This window comes from Myzus persicae, unplaced genomic scaffold, assembly GCF_001856785.1.
Source record: "Myzus persicae strain clone G006 unplaced genomic scaffold, MPER_G0061.0, whole genome shotgun sequence".
Classification (NCBI taxonomy): domain Eukaryota; kingdom Metazoa; phylum Arthropoda; class Insecta; order Hemiptera; family Aphididae; genus Myzus; species Myzus persicae.
In genome coordinates, this window is record NW_019102834.1 from 2932 (window position 1) to 23229 (window position 20298).

Genomic DNA, 20298 nt, shown 5'->3' on the forward strand with positions numbered 1-20298 from the left:
AATGTACTACATATTTTAGTTTTTTAATATATTAACCTAAAATGATTCTATACACAATACAGTATATTTGTATACACGTCTTATACTTTTGTGTGTTGGAAGTCCATAAAAATCAAAATGAAATTAAACATTTTTTTTTGGCGGAACATTTATACCAAGTCTATGGAACACCTGTGTTCCGCAGAACACTGGTTAAGAACTCCTGGTCTACATCTACAGTAGCCAACCTGCAGCTCGTCTTGGACCACGAGAAAATGCGATGTTTAAAAAAATGTTCGTTTATATTGATCAGGCCTTTTTTTTTTTCGTGTTTGAACCGACGGTGCCGCGGGGACTGCTTTCGCATTACTTCCGCGAAAATATTGATCAGGCCTAGGCGAGCGTAGAATATTCCAGAATGTCTAAATATAGATTATCTACTGACAACTTTCTATAGTGTCATGTGTGAGTTATGAGATACACACTTTGTGTTTGTGAATTTTAGGACAATATCCAACCATAAATATAATATAAACAGTAATACCATAGATACAAACAACAACATTGAATTTTGATTAACACATTTAAAAACTGAAAATATTTAATATTTTTTATTATTTTCAAAATTTACAACAAATTAACACAAATTATTTACCAACACAGCCCGAAAGGAAAAAAAACAAATCATGAATTCTAACAAAAATACCAGCAAAAGAAAGACGTTGATGCCTCGGAATGATAATAAACAATTAGTAAACCAACAAGATAAAACTAAAACCTATTCACTAAAAACGCTTAATAAAGTCGATTCTGTTGAAATTATTGAAAACATTTATAATTATATTTCGAATACTGACTTAATTAATGAAGTAAAACAAAGTTCAACCACAAACAATACAAAAACAATTGTTAAACAAGACTGCCCTAAACGAATTCTGGGATTAAAAGAACAATACCAAAACCCAGAATTGTCAAAAATGAGCAGCATAAACTCAAGATACCAACTAAATTTTAAAAACTATATTCAAGAACTCCATAAAGCATTAATGAAAGAATGCAATAATAATTTATTAGATTATGTCAATACATTAAACACAACATTAGACAGCGAATCTATGACGAGTTTCACTAATCAAACGTTGCAAGCTGTAAAGGTATGGAAGTATAGATTAAAGAATTAACCATTTTAATAACAATAGACAGTAAGAATAATAATTTTTTTTTAAAGTAAGCAAGTGGGTACTCCTTTGTTGTAAATAATGTGTTAAGTGGGTCACTGCGTAATGGATGCATTAAATTTGAATACAATGATATTATACAAAACCATAACTATCGTATACGAAAAACGATTTTTGGCGTAAACCTCTCAAACCTAACCTGTCAGCCTATATTGCTATAATAACTATATTTTATGATATTATTGCTATTAAAGTAATTTATTTTGCTGTTAGTAATACAGTAGGTTGAATAATTTTTTTCCCAAGCATTTGATAATGTCATTATGTGTATAAAATATAATTATGTACTTTAATAGCTACAATTACCCACGAATAATATTTTTTTAATAACAACGAAATAACAGAAATTGTTATTCTTTGTTTAAATAGGTAATTAATTTTATTTAAATTTTAGCTTCAAATATCTATAAAAATAACTGTGTTTATATATTTTTAAATGCTTTGGTTACAATAACAGTATTTACTAGTTATGAGAAACCTTGTCGTAAATTTAGTGTTCAATCCTCAGCTAAAACAATTAAATATTTTACAATTTTTTAACTACAGAATAATTTGAAAATGTTCGTGATTTTTACAAATGTAGTCTAAATTTGAACTTAAAATGCTTATAATAAAAAATTGTGCCTATGTACCTTTAATATTTTTAAACAAGTTAGTAATTACAATTATAATATCTACTAGGTTTTTGACCATGCAAAAAATTATTTATCGACAATAATTGAAAAAAAAAACTAAAAAAATTAATATTTCTTATGCCTAAAATAAATAGCTTAAAAAGAGTTAAAATATTATTACATTTTAATCATGTATAAAAAATGGTCATATAAACGTTTGGAAATTTTTTTAAATACCCACGGTTATTCGTATTTGAGTTCCACCAATGTTCAAAAATAATTTTGAATTTTCAAAACCCATAAGTGTCATCGGTGGGTGGCTTCTTAGCTCATAATTTCATGTTTTTTTATTGTGTCTCAGCTCATACTCTTATTGTGCCGATTGTGTACAGATTGTGTACTACTAATAAAGAAAAAAAAAAAGAAAAAAAAAAAAAAAAATTTTCAAAAACTGGTTTTAAGTAAATACTCCCGTTTTTTCTTAATTTTTCTTTTTTTTTCTCTACGTTTCTGAAAATAACTGATGGAATTTTTTACTTTTGATGCTCTCCAATTAGATTCACTTTTCTACCAGATAAGATTCTAAAGTAAGAAATGTATGCATTTGTACGGCCCCTAAAGATAATGAACAATGACAGACACAAAAAAATAATAAAAATAAAATAGAACACATCTTTTTAAAATCGCTCTGCTAAGAATCTAAAATATATTTTATTAATATGGTACCTATTTGTATAACTTATAAAGTAATATGTCCACTAAATAAAACAGAGGTTCCCAAACTGTGGGTCGCGACCCAAAAGTGGGTCGCGATTATACTTTTGGTGGGTCGCACTATTTTTTTAAATAGTACAAAAATATAATCATCTATTACTTTTCGTTGATGTTCAAAGTTCAAATTCAGTTTTATCGTCAATCCTTATCTGTGAGTATGACAATTACGAGTTTACCAGCGGCCGTGTCAAATACTATATATTATACTTATTATACATTTTTTTCGTAATTACATAAAATGTAATAAAATAGTTTAATTTTCTGTTGTATGGTAAAAAAAAAAAAAGGTCATTCATTGATATTGTGGGTCGCTATATTTTAAAAAAAATTCAAAATGGGTCGCACAATAAGAAGTTTGGGAACCTCTGAAATAAAATATTATTGAAATGCCCATTAGTCATTATAATAATATAATATGCATCATTAAATTATATTATTAACGTACCTACCTATATAGATAATATTATACAATTTAATAGTTGAGATTGTTATTAATTGTTTGCAGGATCAAAAAATATTTTCTGTATTAGGTTATTTCCCAAAAATTACTCTGGAGCTGAAGAACCGTGGTTGGGTGGAAAAACGAGACCCGTGTAAACCGCCGATAAATTATTCGTATTTTGTAAAATCATCACGTAAACATTTTTTTAGAATAGAAATAGAATCCTTCTAATTTTTGTATCGTATATGTACAATTTATGTTTCAAGCATACATGGTTAATTGGATGGAATCTCCTCCGATACTATCGTCAATTGATCAAAATGAAGCTGTCATGGAACGCCGGAAAAATGTGCAATCGTGGAGTATTCTTAAAGATAAAAGATCGGATTTTATTTTCGTCACTAAAAAAAGATTGATTCATTGGTCCACTTTAAGTGAATTGACTTCTGTCAGTCAGATGACGAGACACGTGTTTTGCACCAAAGTAGGTACTTACCTACTTACCTATATACATACCTACTTATTTACCTACCTAAAAGTTATTAAATATCTAGATTAATTGTTGATAAATTATTTTTAGTCACCTCGGTGGCATGGCCTATATGAATATTAAATATTTATACATTTTCAACTTTTAAAACTACCTATACTTGTACTCATTAGATAACACATCATGTAGGGTATGTATCAATGTATATATTTACCTAGATTGTAATTTGTAGGTACATTTTCGATCACTAGTATAACGCAGAATCTAAATATGAGGTAGGTTAGTAACTATTAAAACGTTTCTTTTACTGGCACACACAATGTATTAGGACATATAGATAAATACCAAATGGTGGAAAGTGTAGGAAATAAATAAGTTGAAACTAAAATACTAAATGCAACCGCTTAGAACTCATGATACAGGTGATATAGATATGAATGGAAATTATCTAAATAAATCTTATAAAATAGTATTTCGAAAAATGAAAGTAAGCTTAAACTCAAACTAAAATTTGTAACTCCTGTGTAATGGATTAACCTGGCAAACCTGCAATCCTTTTTTTTATAGCGTGTTTCTTGGGAGCAACGCAAACAATTTAATATTTAATAAATTATATACATTTATTTTTTATTTTTTTTATTGAACTTAAAACCGGCGACTAAGGCCATTAGCAGTTGTAGGGGTAAGGTTGGAATGGTAGGTTTGTTTTTACGATTGTTGCGGTTGTTATGGTAGGTAGCAAACACGTATATGTGTGGCAACGTTTTTAACTGCTATGAACCCGGGTGGTCACCCATCCGGGAGCTAGTAGCTGTGGCTGTTACTTACTCATAGTCGCATTCCGCGACCGGTAGCAGCCAACGCTCCGCGCCAAGCCACATACATTTATTTTATAGGTAATGTTACATGCGATTATTTTATAATTATTAAGATAAGTGAAGTTGTAACTTTAAATAACTTAAAATTACACTACCTACCATTGCCCACAATTAAATATATTGTGTTCCTACTCAAATCAAACTTTTGCCGGTTTTTAAGTACTGTGTAGTTACCTACTTGCGTATTATTATTTTCGTATAAATTAATTCTTTCTCACTATTCATCAACATTATTGTTTGATACAAAGTAGGTACATACGTTGAAGATCTAGGGTTAGTATGATGATGAATATTGATGAGTGTTGTATGTATCACAGACAATTAGATACCTAGTAATATTGATACTTATGTACATTAATCTCATGATATTAGTTGTTTGATGTGGACAATCGGTTGATTTTTTTAGAGTGGACAAATAATTTTATTTCTATTAGTTGTTACAAGCTATTAAAAATTATTTTTTAATAAAATTCATACCAGTAGGTACTATTTTTGTTAAAAAACATAATGAAGATTTTTAGAAAAAATACAAAACTAAAATTTAGTTACGAAAGTTTTTATTGTAACGAATTTTATGAAATAGATGTATATGTAATCTATAAAAATAAAATTTTAAAAATTGAATCAGATAATAATGCAGTTGATTTAAAGTGTTCACATTTTTAAAAAAAAATACATACTATAACAAATATAGTTTGGCGAATGCCTTAACTTTTCTGCAATAGTATGCTAAATAATTAACTATATGGTTAAAATACCTATATCAATGTTTTTTGAAATACAGAATGGTTTGGCAAAATCTTTGGAATCTTACAAAAATTCTGAGACAAATTTGATGTTTCCAAGATGTCATTTTATTCGATCCGAAGAAGACAAGGATGCATTTGTGGAAGATTACATCACAACAGCATTAATAAGCACACTCAGGATTATTGTAAAAGCGATTGAGAATAATAAAAGAATTTTTACTTTAAATGGAAATGTAAGTTTCAATTTATTTATATGTATTATGTTGTAGTGTACAAGCATAGTAACCTGTTTTATTCCTCAGATACCATACAAAATGATTGATTTTGTGAAACGATGTATATCAATATTTTTGAATAAACAAATAACTGGTAGTACAAAAATGGATTTGTGGAATTTTAAAAATAAAAAACAAGAAGTGTGGAACGAATTTATGATACATTACACAAAACTGATCTTAGATAACAATGCTAAATTTGATCACGAGTATACATATGAATTAGAAGTAGGTAAATTGGAAAAGGATTTGTGCAATTGTATGAACATTATTCAATATATTTATGATAAAATAATTGTTAATATAGTGGAGGGGGTGAAAGTTCAATAGACAGGCAAGTGAGTAACACTTTACTGTACATTAGATTTCGAGTGGGTCTGCACTGGCCACTGCAACGTATATAGTGTTAAAAAATGTCATTGTACAAAAAAAAACCAGTGTGTGTGTTACCAGTACGCGCGCGGGAAGTTAAGCTTCTTTTGAACGGTACACGTGAGTGAGTGAAAAAGAAAGAAAGGCATGGATAGACTGGAATAATGAGGATAATAAAGAAAGAAAAGAAACAATGTAAATTATATTTTTTATATTTTTTTTAAAAATTGTTTTCACCGACCAACATTATAATTTATAATACGTAATATTATGTACATGAGGTACTGATACGCTTCGCACCGCCGCCCCGACGACCGTATGAAATTATCCCGGACGATCATTTCGTTTTTATCTAAATAGGTATTTATCTCATTAATATTATTGTTGAGTATTCTTTGTTTAATAACCCAACCAACCTAACTCATAGCCGTTTACAAAAACAGCTTCGACAATCCGCGGCTGCCCACAACCACATGTCCATGTTCGTACGGCCGCCCGTTCGCTTTTTTTCCTCACTACCCTACGTAAAGAAATTTAACTTCAAAATTAAAATTTAATAATTATTTAACAATTATTACAATTTCAAGTACCTAAGTAGCTAGGGATAATACTTTTAAACTAGGTATGATAAAATAACTAAAAAATGTATTCCTAATAACTAATTTTGTTTAAATCTGAGCATAAAATTACCGATGAATATCCAATGACGCCATCGTAAAAAATAGAATTTCAAACATTCGTAAGAAATGTGACTTTTCAGTAAACCTCTTTTTATTTGTCAAACATAGAAAAACTTCCGAGAAATCATGTATTATATTCAAATCTTAGATATAAAAATACAATTTTTATGAATTTCTAACTCAAATTAATACTTAGATTGTATCAAATAAAAGAAATTGATAAACGAACAACTTATGAGAAGTATTTAACGTATTAAATAGGTATTTAAGTTTTTCACCAAACAAAATTTAATTGAAAATATTTTTAAAAATGTATACCAGAAAATATGCCGCTGTAGAAAATTGAAATATTGTTACCTACTTAAAATCTGCCAATAACTGCCCCAATAGGCGATAATAGACACACAAAAAAAATATTTATAAAAAATACACATGATTGTAAAATGAATAAATTAAAAAGGTCCAGTACTTTTTTCATGAGGAAATTAGGGGGAACAAAAATATAATTAGTGAAAACTGGAATTTTCACTTAAAATCGATTTTGTTATTTTGTTGTACCTAATTCAAAAACAAATTATTATAATGTCAGTATTTTCAATTTTCAATTTTTTTTTTAATATCAATTTTCTAACAAACTTTGATTGACACATTTAAGCTCCTTCAAAAAGCTTGAAAATTTCGTATAGATTCTTCATAAGTTTTACTCTCGGAATTTAATAAAAAGATGAGTGTAAATCTAGTATCTACAATATATCATACCCTGTGTAATTAGGTCGTGTAAGAGCAGTTTTTTTGTTGAGTGAAATGGTATTGACAAACAATATATTGGCAGTTTAGTAACGAAGGACTTTATTTGGTTCATGTGTCTTATTTTAAAAGGTGATGGTTGGGTGTCCTGGAGACTATTGGCATTTTACAGTTAATTTAATACTTACGATTACTGTACGCAAATACGTAATTACGAATATAAGTATTTATGATTATTGATGACTAATATAAATTATTGTGTCATTGACTTTAATGAAGTTCGCTACGCCACTATCTATTGGTAGGTATATACACATTTTTGCATCAAAAATCTGAAACCTATTTACTTATATTTGCGATAAGTCGGTATAGACTTATGTGTTAATAACAGTTAATTATGTATTCATAATTAGGTTCTATAGGCTATAAGTAATGTACGTGATAATTTTATATTAAAATTACCCAATCTACTATAAATCATAATACTATATAAACTATTAATAGCGATATAAATTTATTACAATATATCCTTAGAAGACAGACGACAGTCTTCACTCAGTATCATTTTTGGTATGCAATTATGGTGACCGGTCAAAATATCTCCTTAAAAATATCTTTATTTAAAATATATCAGATACTAAATATCTCTAGACGAAAATGTCTTCGATTTAAAATGTCTCCATAACAAAATATTTCCAGTAAAAATATCTCCTGAAAATATTTTAATATGTAGGTATTATATTTTATGTTAATATTAATGTTTTTATAACAATAATAACTAAAAGTTGGTCAAAAATAATATTTGAAAATATGTTATTGTTATCTTAACAATGTATAATAATATGTCACAATAATAAAATAGTAATGTTTGCCTTAAATATATAGAAAAATAATAAAAAAATGTATTTAAAATCTAAGATTGTGGCAATCCCCCTTAAATATTTCAGAGATGTCATTTCGTTGTATTGACCTACCACTTTAAACAATCGTTCATCGTAATCGTTGTACTTTTTTTTTACTCAGTACAACACCAAATTAATTTATTCACACCTTTTTTCTAAAATGTATAAAGGTCCATTATGTAATAATAAATTGTTTCCTTTTTGACTTACAATAAATTGTAGAGGCATTTTAAAACAAAATTCGTTGTGTACATTTTAATAAGAGATATTTTTGTCTCGAGGTATTTAGTATCCGAGATATTTTGTAGGAGATATTTCGACCAGAGATATTTTTGTTGAGATATTTTGACCTAGAACCATGCATCACAACTCATAGGTGCCTATTATCATTGAATTCAAATTGTACAAACCCGTTACAGTGACCTACTAAATATAATAACAATAAGAGTAGTTAAAATTGAATAGGTGATATTCCGAGTATATTTCGAAATTGGATTAACTGTTTATGAATTCCAACATATCTTCATTTTTAAAATAAAACAGCCTACCAGTAAAGTACCTAGATTTATATAAGGAGCGAAGGTATTATACATTCATAAATTGGTTTAGAGTATTATAATCTACTGTTGAAATATTACTTGTTCGTGGATAGGAGGGGGCGGTGCTCCCACACAATATGATTATCATTTACTATTATTAGGTTATTAGTTATTAGTTATTACCTACACACTCACAGACCAGTCTCACAAAAAGTATATTGTAATATTCAATCAGAGTTATTTTATAGCTAGATGTTTATGCGAAATGTAAATATTTACTGGAACACGTGAAAATATATTGTCCCCAACACTATATCGACGGAATAACTAACACATGGATCATAAAACCCACTTCAAGCTGTTCTGGTCACGGCATTATGTTATCTAGAGACTTGTTTACGATAAAACAAAAAATCACTGAAGCAGGTGTCTTGAAAAATAATTATATTCTACAGAAATATATAGGTAAAAATAATCCTTTAAATTTCGAAATTGAAGAATAACACTTCTTATATAATTTATGTTTCTAGAAAGACCCCTTTTGATTAATACATGTAAAATTGATTTACGACAATGGTTTTTAGTGACTAATATGAATCCTATAGTTGTGTGGATGTACAAGTTAGTATGCATAGTTTGAGTACGTAGCTATGCTATGATATGGTGTTTTGACAGTATATATTTATATTATATAGTTGCATAATATATCATATAGAAGGGTTCTATTATAAATAGTCAGAGCATCAATTATCATAAAGAATGTTTAAAAAATAACAACATTTTTTTTACAGAGAAGGTTACGTCCGTTTTTGTGCAAACAGTTTCTCCATGAAAAATATGCATGAATCGATTCATCTCAGCAACGTTAGATTGCAAATGAAATATAGAAAATATAGAAATCCACGAGTGCCCGAAGAGTGCATGTGGGATTACAGAGAACTTCAGAATCATTTGAGGTATAACTGGTATACCGTATACGTCAGTAAGACACCGCACCATATAGGCTTAAGGTATCTCAAGACCATAGTAATTTGAAATTTGAGTTAAAACCTATTCATTCTAATTCAAACAGTACCTACTCTGCAACGCTTAACACAATTGTTATTATGAAAATATATTAAAACTCGCCATAGAACACAATATAGTGAGAATGACGATACCAATATTTTTACTATGAATTGTAATACCTAAATGAGATTTAAAATTATCAAAATTAGTCATCCAAAATAATGTAATCAACTGAAAATAATTTTAAAATTGTGCTGTGATCAAATATTATTTCAGTATGGACATTGAAATAAGCATTGTGACGTAGGTAGGTACAATTAAAATAAGCAAAATTGCCTGATTAAGTGAAAAAAAATTGTATTACATTTTGTGTGGTCACTATTGTTAATAATATATGCATATTCGTGTGCGTAAAATAACGTGTGCAACGTTTCTGCCGCTTGACTAAAGTTCCATTTTCGTCAAAATGAAAAAACTAAAAAGGTTATGTTTTGTTTCCACCAAATAAATTTTTTCCTAAATTATCGTTTGAAAATTACTACTCATAATTCTGATAAAAATCTATCGGATGATGGATAATGTATATTTGTTATTATAACGAAATATAAAAATAACAATACCTATGTTATTATAATAACGAACAGTTTTGTATTGACTTGACGAATACGAATTGCTTCCTTGCCGTTGATCCACTCATTAGTTCACATATTTTCAATAATCATTCAAAACCTATAACTTGGTGCTACCTATCCATAGAAATTAGTTTCATATAGTAGGTAGACTAATCTACTGGACATTTTTTTCTTAAATTTTACATATTTAACAAATTGTATTTATAAGGTATTTAGGGTTGTATAATGTATTGGAGCAAAATCACTTTAGCTACCCAGCATGCATTTTGATTTTATTTTGAAACATATATCTATTTCAACAAGTTAAGAACAATTAGGCAAAAAAAAAAAATATTTATTTTGGAAGTTATAGCCATCCAAAGTTTGAGATTTTACGTTTAAGCGCATGCACGCTGTACGTGCTATATTGTCTCGCGCAAGTCTAAAATGAATTTTTCAATTTTCTTTTCTTTTGAGACTAGGTAAATTAACGTTTTAATACTTACCATAATAATATTAATATGAAAAAACCATTAGTTTTCAAATTATGAGTCGCCAGACCCGATGGCCAGTTAAAGTAATATAAGTATGCATATTGGCTCCCTTCGCCTACCGGCTCTGGTTGCCAAGCTCGAGGTAATCCGGACCTCTCGTTGGATAGGGGCTCGGCTCCAAAATCCCTCGGGGCTAAAATAGCCAACCTGTAGGGGAAGGGAGAGGTGACCTAGTTACTCATAAGTAATCTATACTGGAACCGAAAAATTAATATTAAAATAATAACATATTATACAATAATGTAAGCAAAAATTAAACCAACCCAACATATAAATATATAAATATAATAATATAAAATATTCTGTAGACTGACTAATATGATAAATTATACCTACTTAGGTTGTAACTTGTAATTTTATGACGGGCTGTCTCCGCTCAAATGTTTTTTCGAATCCAATATTCGGTTGATATACTATGGTGTATGACCTGGCATAGGTACAGCACAGCGTAAAATTTTATAATACCTTTACATATTTACTCCTATACTAATAAATAATTTTAAATGTTTATTTACATTCTTATTAATATATAATGATTATTTTCAACACATACATTTTAATGTTTCAGTTTTTTTATATTTGTATACTTACCTTATGGTAATTACCTTAGCATTTACATGCTTGATCTCTGTTTAAAACTAGGTTTTACTAGTTTGGTTAGGATTTACTGGTTGTACCTATACTGAGTAAAAGCTGAAAATCATAATTTAATTCGGGCCCTTGCTAAACTCCTTGTTTGTTACCAGCATGGCTGCATAATTGGATGTAAAAATGAAGGAAGTAAAATCTGATAAATACCCGATAAGTAAAAATGACAACTATAGATTATTGAAGAAAATTATTGATAGTTATCAGTTATTTAAACAACGAGGTCTTGATTAGCTCAACCAATCAATACTGTACATCGCTATGTATTAAATATTAATCAACTTTTATTTAGTTAGTTTGTTTTAGTTAAACAATTCTGTTTTTAAAATACATTATTTTTTATTGAAAAAAAATTATAAAAAAATATTAGTTTGATTCATAGTTGTATTAATAATGTATAACTATTTTTTTTTTATGTGTCATGTATTATTCAGATTTTAATAACTCGATTTGTACATCCAAGACTTAGTAAAAGCCCGAATAGGTAATATTACGATTTTACTGAGTTCAAACAGTAAATCCGAACATTAACTAGAAAACCCTAACTTTACCTAGTGATCAGGCATTAGTGGTAACATATTACACCTATTTGAGAATTTTTCAGTGCAAAAATGATAGTTGTATATTTTAACATTTTTTTTAGCCTATCTAGTCTCTAACGGGTAGAGTCCATAGCCCAATTATTATTTTTATCAATAAATTGTATTGTTTTATAACGATTTTCCTGTGCTCAAAATTAAATAACTTGGGTAAATAAAATAGTATATTATGATTTTGTTTGTATTTTCGTGTAATTGAAGTCTTATGATTTTATGTTATAGAAAAATTGGACAAGAATATGTATGGGATGAATTGATATTTCCCGGAATGAGCGAGAGTGTTTACGCTGTGTTGCAGTCCTCTAAGGACTCTTCGTTGTACCGCAACAAAACTTTTCAGTTGTTCGGAGCTGATTTCTTGATCACGGACAACTTTATCCCGTATTTGATCGAAATCAATTCTATTCCAGGACTGAACCCGTCGACGAGCGTTATCGCCAACTTAGCGCCTATGCTCCTTGGTGATATCGTAAAAGGTATATTATAATTGTTGAACTTTGCATCTAGTGGTGTATTTATGGCTTGGGAGAGGGGGTAGGGCTAATGGTACTAGAATATGTGGCGGGTGTGGCTTCCTCTTAAGCATTAGTACTACAGTTCAATTCATTTTCGCCAAAAATTTCATTCTGTATAAAATATACTCTAAAAGTTTCAATTAGATAAGTACCCATAAATACTATTTTTAAATAACAACAAAATAACTTTTTTATTTTTAGATTTTTTAGTTACAAAATTAAGTACATTACATCAAATTTGTTTTAATTTTACGACACTTAGCTATACAAGTTAAATATTTTACAAATTAAATTAAATATTTTATAAATATTTAACAACAAAATAATGTAAAAAATAAAATAAAATTGTATTAACATTTATAGAAAAAAAACCTACAAAATTGAAAATTGAAAATGTCCGTAAAAAGCTCAAAACGAGACAAAATATTTTGAAAATGTTATCAAGTATATGAACTGATAAAATAAACATGCGGCGTAAATTTCAAATATCTAAAGTTATTCGTTTTTTAATTACAATAAAATAAGAAGATCGCTACATGAGTAATCGAATATTCAATTTGTAAAAATGTCATCCTCAAACGCTCATAACAATTTTATTTGATTAACCTGTGGAATTTTTTTTTGGTAAAGGTAGACAAATTTCTAAGGAATCTTGTATTTAATTTTAAAATCTTAAATATAAAAATAAAAAATTTCCGGGGAGATAATTCCCAATCCTAAGGCTGATGAAAAAACGTATGTCCTTATTCGTCCAGACGTCGGGCACATCGTATAGTGCAGATCGATAAAAGAAAAACGTACGTTACATTAGATTTTATTTATTTTGAATATTTTGAATATGTTTAGTAAACACTAAATATCAATGGTTATTGTAGTCACGTCGTTGTAAAGCCTTCGTTTCAATTACCTTTACTTTATTAGATAAAGTAAATAGTCGATTCTCAATCTTATCATTCATTATTTTAATTTTTATATTACGTTCGTACGTTTTGTATCCAAAAATGGTAAAATCCAGTGGAGACCTTAAGGCATTTTCAATGCGTTTTAGGGGTGTTATCGTTGAGTAACATTTGCAACAATTGTGCGCTACATGGTTTTAGTATAAGTGGCATGGGACAATAATTTCCACATGAACAAGATGTCTGTATTAAATATTAACATAATGGCTAAACGATAGAGCTCGGCACCACTGGATCGTACAGTGAATTTAGGTCCCGTTGGACCAGGGTCGTATGCATGGATGTACCTTGGTTTGTCAGTTTCTATGTCGTCGGCGGCGGCAATTGTCGACGGCGACAGATCACTGGATATCACGATCACCGTATAAGTTCCTGTTACAAATATTCTGATACTAAACCTGATTTTATTTTATACAGTTTTTCCATTCCTTCCATTCCACTTTACCTTTCCACTTTAAAATGTATAAAAGAATGCATTGCAAATTGTCATTTGTAAATCATTGTATACCGAATAAAGATTCTGAGCGAAGACGACCTGTCTATAATATTAAATAGTAATACACTATGTTGTTGAATGATATAATTGTGATTATAGTAATTTATTTTACCATTAGGGCATTAAAAATTGGTACTTAGGTAGGTTTAATTTATTTTTTTCAAAAAAATATATTTGAAAAATCATAATGTGTGTAAAATATAATAATATACTCTAAAAGTTTCAAGTAGATACCCCCGAATAACATTTCTAAATTACAACAAATTAACTCAATAGTATCAGTATTTTTCAAACACACATTGTAAAATTAATACGTTTATCGCTTAACTCAGAATCTAAAAGGATAACTAAAGATATTGAAATCATAATTTGATATTATATAATAATACAGAGTATAGATAATGTTTATACAAAGACGTTAAGTAAAACAAATTTGACGATAAATAAATAACAATTTTCTAATACCAATAAAATGATGGAATTAAAAAAAATTGTTGGACCCTCCCCCCTCTTTGAGTTAGTACCTAACACCTTTATTGAAGCATAGGAACTTATTTTTTTGTAAGCATGGTATACTTTATTTAATACGTTCATATTTACATTTAATATTTTAAATACCATTTAATGGTATTAACAGGGGCGCAATTTCAATAAAAAAGTGGGGGTGCTGAAGCCCCTTTTTTCATATTATCTTATGGTTGTGGATGCCTGCATAATGACTATTAAAATAAAAATAAATATGAAAAATATTGAGGGTGCTAATTTCAAAATTGGGGGCGCTAAGCACCTTCAAGCATCCCCCTCCCCAATTGCGCCTATGGGCCATCAATTTCAAAAAGTTATATTTATAATGAATAATATTTAGTAAAGATATTTATTGTTGATTAGAGAGACCTAAAATTGTGTTGTGTTTAATTTTTTACTAAACCTATTTACCACTTATGTACAAATAAATATAAAATATTGAATTTTATTTTATGCAATACCAAAAAATGTTTATGTAACGCTCCCTTATAGAGGCTCTTCAAGTTTGACCTATCTATAAATATTGAAAAATTATATCATCTATACCTGCGGTTTCGTTTTTCTGAGGTACCTAGTATTAGGATTACTATATCAGGTTTTTTATTTAATTGCTATAATAATTGCATAGCTGTTATGTGTAACATAATTATTGTATAATGAAAAATTGGTAGATATCTTACCAGTTACCATGTTATCAACCTCATCCTATAAACAAATGTCAAAAGTTCAAATCTTTTAGGTATATATATCGGAGTCTAAATGATTTAAAGTTAGGAACACTAAAAAAATACTGTAATATTAACATCGTACCTACTTTTGTCGCCTAAACAACGTTCGTAACAGTGACGGTGGACTTTGAGGAAAACCCGAACGCCGACACTGGGCTGTTTGTCAAGGTTGTTCCGGAAGAGTGTAAACCAACGGCGGTAGTCGTAATGGATAAGCCACTGAACTCGTTGGCGGAGGTGACTGAGGCCGCAGATCCAACAACGTTTGACTCCGGCACGTTCACTACCGGTTACCATCGCCAGTGGATGAAAAACATCAATAAAAAATTGGCCGCACTTCGGATTCGGGTGAACACCCAACAGACACGCAGTTATTTGAATAGTAAACATCAGAATACTTGATAATATGAAATTATCATAAGATATTAGATAGGTATATCTAACGTATAATAATTGTTTTACATGTAAAATAAATACAACTTTATTTTTTAATACCTTCATTATGTTACAGTAATTGACTTGTTTTGAGAAAAAAATAATATATAAGTAATACCTACCTAATTTACTAAAATTTCAACTATACTCAACCAATAATTATGGGTAGTTAAGTCCTACGTACCTAAGTAATTTAAGATGCCTTTACGCAGGCTCGGATCCAGTCGAGGGAGGTATTGGCGACAGACCCCCCCCCCCCCGTTGGCCTTTTTATTTAAATTTAATATTTTGTATTACCCTATGTAAATGCAATGTAACATTATTCAGTCACAAATCGTCGTATTTTATTTTATTAAAACCCATTTATAAATTGTTGATGACAATATTATGACCGATTGAGGGTAAATAATTCAATAAAAGCATTCAATTCAGCTTAAGAAAAAAAATATTCATTATATTTAATAAGCAATTATTGCATATTTATAATGTATATGCATATAAATATATACTCGTATTTACCAGTAGGTAAATAGTAAATATATTTAGATATTTATAATCCGCCCCTCCCGTTAATGTAGGCTGGATCCGCGCCTGCCTTTAAGTGATATATTATGCTCAATGCGGCCTTTTTTTTTAGCCTTCATAAAAAATGTTAGCTCAACAATTAAGTACACAATATGGCTTTATATCATGTATAAATATATTCTATCACGAATAAACACCATAATATAAGAATATAAGTTTACAATCAAACTTCTTCGAATCCAGTAGAATCCTTGTAACTGTTTTTTTTAAATTTCAATATAATTAACACCTTGTAGCTTTAGTTATAGAAATTGTACGTATTATTATTAAAAAATAAAAACACATAATATACGTCATTCACTATTTAAATTAAATTAATATTTTGTAGCTTTGAAAACATTGAGCACAATTGTGGATTGGGATCCATTTTGCCTACTATTATAAAAAAATTAGGCCCTATCCTTTTACAACCTTAATGTTCTTATGTTAGACAGATTATTCCACTTTAAATTTTAATTTATAGATTCGCTCCACCCTCTTGATAATTGTCTAAGCCTCTAAGGACTCCAACAACCCCCTCACAAATGTTAGGGCTAGTTGCGTCATCACATATATGATAAATGGTCGAACAAAATTTTTCGATTTACCTCTTACGCTTAACTTCAAAAAATGCGGGTAAGTTCTGCTGTATATTAGGTGTCTAGAGCGTCGCTATAATTAATGGTATTAAATTTGCATTCAATGATATATATATATATATATATATCATTGTATACGAAAAACGATTATGAGCGGAGACGGTATGTCAGTCTAGGATATTTTACATTGTCAATACTTATTATTAAAACGGACGTAGTCTAGCCGGTAAGTAAAATTAATATTATTCTTAAATTATCAGTGATGCTGTAAAAATGTTGTATATACTTATGTAAAATTGTGTTGTTTTATAACCAAATTACAACAAAATGATTAAAATTGTTATTGTTTTGTGTTAATACCCATGTAATTTCGTATAGATTTGAACTTGAAATAACTATATAATATGTGTTTCTGTTTATTTTTAGATTTTTTGGTTGCAAAATTAACTACTTACATAGAACCTTGTTTTAAATTTTCAATACTTAGCTTTAAAAGTTGAACATTTAATAAATTTGTAACCACAAAATCATTTTTAAATTTACTATTTGAGAAAATGATTATAAAACAAAAAAGTGAATATGTATTTTAATATTTTTCAACCGATATTATAAAATATAACAGGAGCCTTGCGTTAAATTTTCACGCTTTTTGGTCCATCAAATACAATTTTATTGACATGTACACACAAAAGTAAAGAAAATTGAAAATGTCCTAAAACAGCTCGAAACGAATCAAAATATTTTGAAATTTGTATAAAAGTATGTGAATTAATAAAATAAACATTTGGTGTAAATTTCAAGTATCTACAAGTCTTCGTTTTTGAATTACAAAAAAATCAAAAAATCGCGACATGAGAAATCTAATGAATATCCGAAGTTCTAAAAATTTCAACTTAGCGCTCATAAAAATGTAATTTGAGTTTCCGGTAGACATCTTTTGATACAGGTAGACAAACTTATGAGGATTCTTGTATTACATTTTAATACTTTGATATTAAAAGGAACATTTTTATGAATTTATAACTCAAAATAATTTGCTAATTCTGGTGATTTTAAACTTAAATTTGAAATTCAGTCGGTTATAAAAAAAATATGGTCCACTCTTTTTTTAATTTCCACGAACAATAACTTATAAGGAACTTTTTATTATATTTTCAAGTGTATTGACAGGGTTAACATTTTTTTTATAGACATTAGTTGAAAAAAAACTAATGATAAACGAAATTTTCATATGCCTATTAGTATTTCGACAAGAGTCAAAATATTATGAAAATTGTATGGTGTAGAAAATACTAACACTAACTTTCAGTGAACATTTCATGTATCTATGGTCATATTTTTAGAGTTGTACAAAAACCAAAATCGATTTTTTCAAAAACTGGTTTTACTCGAAAATTTACGTTTTTCCTTAATTGTTCCTTGCTTCTCCAGTTGCTTTTGAAAACCTTTTTGAATTTTAAATTTTGACTTTCCGAATGCACAAACTAGATTTACTTTCCTTCCAGAAAAGTTGCTGATGAAGAAAACGAATCACTTTTACTGCCACAAACCGTGATGATAGACACAGAAATAAAAAAACACACATCATTGTAAAATCAATACATTCATCGCTCCGCTCAAAATCTATTACATATAGGTAATGTATAAAAATTAGTAAATGTTAAGAAAATCAGATGGTAAATAAACATTACATAAAAATATAATAATATATCCCGAAAATGATAAATTCGCAGATGCTCCCGTAATAGTATTTATGTGTGTACATATAAAAAATAATTCAATATTCTTCCCCTTTGGGGAAATAATTTACGTATATTTATGTAATTTAGTATGTACGTTCTGTAGAGAAATTACGTATATTTACGTCATTGTTGAGTTATGGTCTTATGGACTTCTGGTGTCATAGTACGGTCAGCGAAAAGTGGGCCGCGATACCAATGCTCCGGGTGGCCGAATTCATCAGGTCTTCCCGATTACCTATATGCGATTACGCTTAAATACACTACTATAGGAGCGTAACGCTCGCGGCTCACTTTTCGACGGAAGTACTATAATCGAATTTTAGTGATTGTAATTATGTTTGTATAGATTTTGAACATATAATGAAATATGTGCGGCCATCACCCATCTGTCAATGATTTTTTGCAACGTATGTGAATTACGTATTGTAATGATATGCTCACACATCATTGTAACAATTATTTAAAATATAAAAAATAAATAAATAACGGCCAGACTGTCACACGTAGAAATCGGAAATCTCCAGACCCCAATAAATCATCGTCTCAGACAAAATAGTCTAATTATATTATTCGATCAGGGATTAAGAAAATCGACAAGTACCTATGTTTGCAACTGTAGAGCGTAGGGCATGTGGCTTTCTTACACGCCGCCGGAGAAAAGGTATGGTAAAAAAGGTCCTTGTCACAGAAGAGAAATCGGATGTACAAAACAACCTTTTGATGAAGCCGCCCATCACTCTCTGGTCGGCACAACCGCATCGTCCCTTCGGCAGTGCGTGAGCACCTCTCCAATTCAACAACTTCTCACGAGTGCAGGCGCACCACCAAACAGATTAACAACCTCTCTATACCGAATTCTACAAGCGACAACTGGACTCCTTTTGACGAGCAATATTCAGTGTGTCTCTTTATTTTTATTCGAGTATTTTAAATAATTAATTTGTGTCACCTAAAACTCCTACTGCATAACCCAGAGACAGATGCGAGTCAGGTAAGACATAATATAATATAAAATATGGTATTATTGACTGCATTATATTAAGTTATATGCGTATACCATTTACATTTATATCGTACAGTGTATTTGATCAAATTCTCGAATACACGACCTCGAGAGACGAGAGCCCTCCGACGATCAGGAGGAAGGTATAATAGCGTAAATTTAGATCATTTTAAATATTAGTGTCAGCAGGCGTCGTACTAATATTTACGATGATTCTCCATATTATTTTATTCTTTAATAATTTTACTTTTATTCTATTTTTTGCGTTATTACAGTATTACGTAAATATACGTCATTATTACTTTTCAAAAATTGTAAATTAATTATTATATTATATTATTCATTCTGTGGGTGATAATGGTATAATAATAATTCACACTTCAAAGGGTTAAAATAATATAATGTAATCATATGAGCACAGATTAATGATTATTAATTAATGATTACAATATTAATGTGTACTAATTAAAAATTAATATGTACATACATAACACATGTCACATAGGATGGTAATTAATAATTATATAAATAAAATGAATGATAAAAATAATATGGTAACCGGTAAGTACCTTTATGCCTTTATGAGCAAATGTGACCGTAATAACTGCAACATGACATACGATCTTGCAGGGT

General features: G+C 29.1%; 1 protein-coding gene across 1 annotated transcript; it reads left to right on the forward strand.

The window, feature by feature from the left end:
- The first annotated feature begins 665 nt into the window (after nt 1-665).
- On the forward strand, nt 666-15724 carry LOC111033210 (tubulin glycylase 3A-like). Its single transcript, XM_022313851.1, has 10 exons — nt 666-1133; nt 3111-3240; nt 3314-3531; nt 5200-5397; nt 5467-5667; nt 8928-9144; nt 9210-9300; nt 9471-9635; nt 12322-12575; nt 15438-15724. Exons 1-10 carry the CDS (start codon nt 666-668, stop codon nt 15722-15724), a joined length of 2229 nt encoding a protein of 742 aa, XP_022169543.1.
- Nucleotides 15725-20298: the final 4574 nt, after the last annotated feature.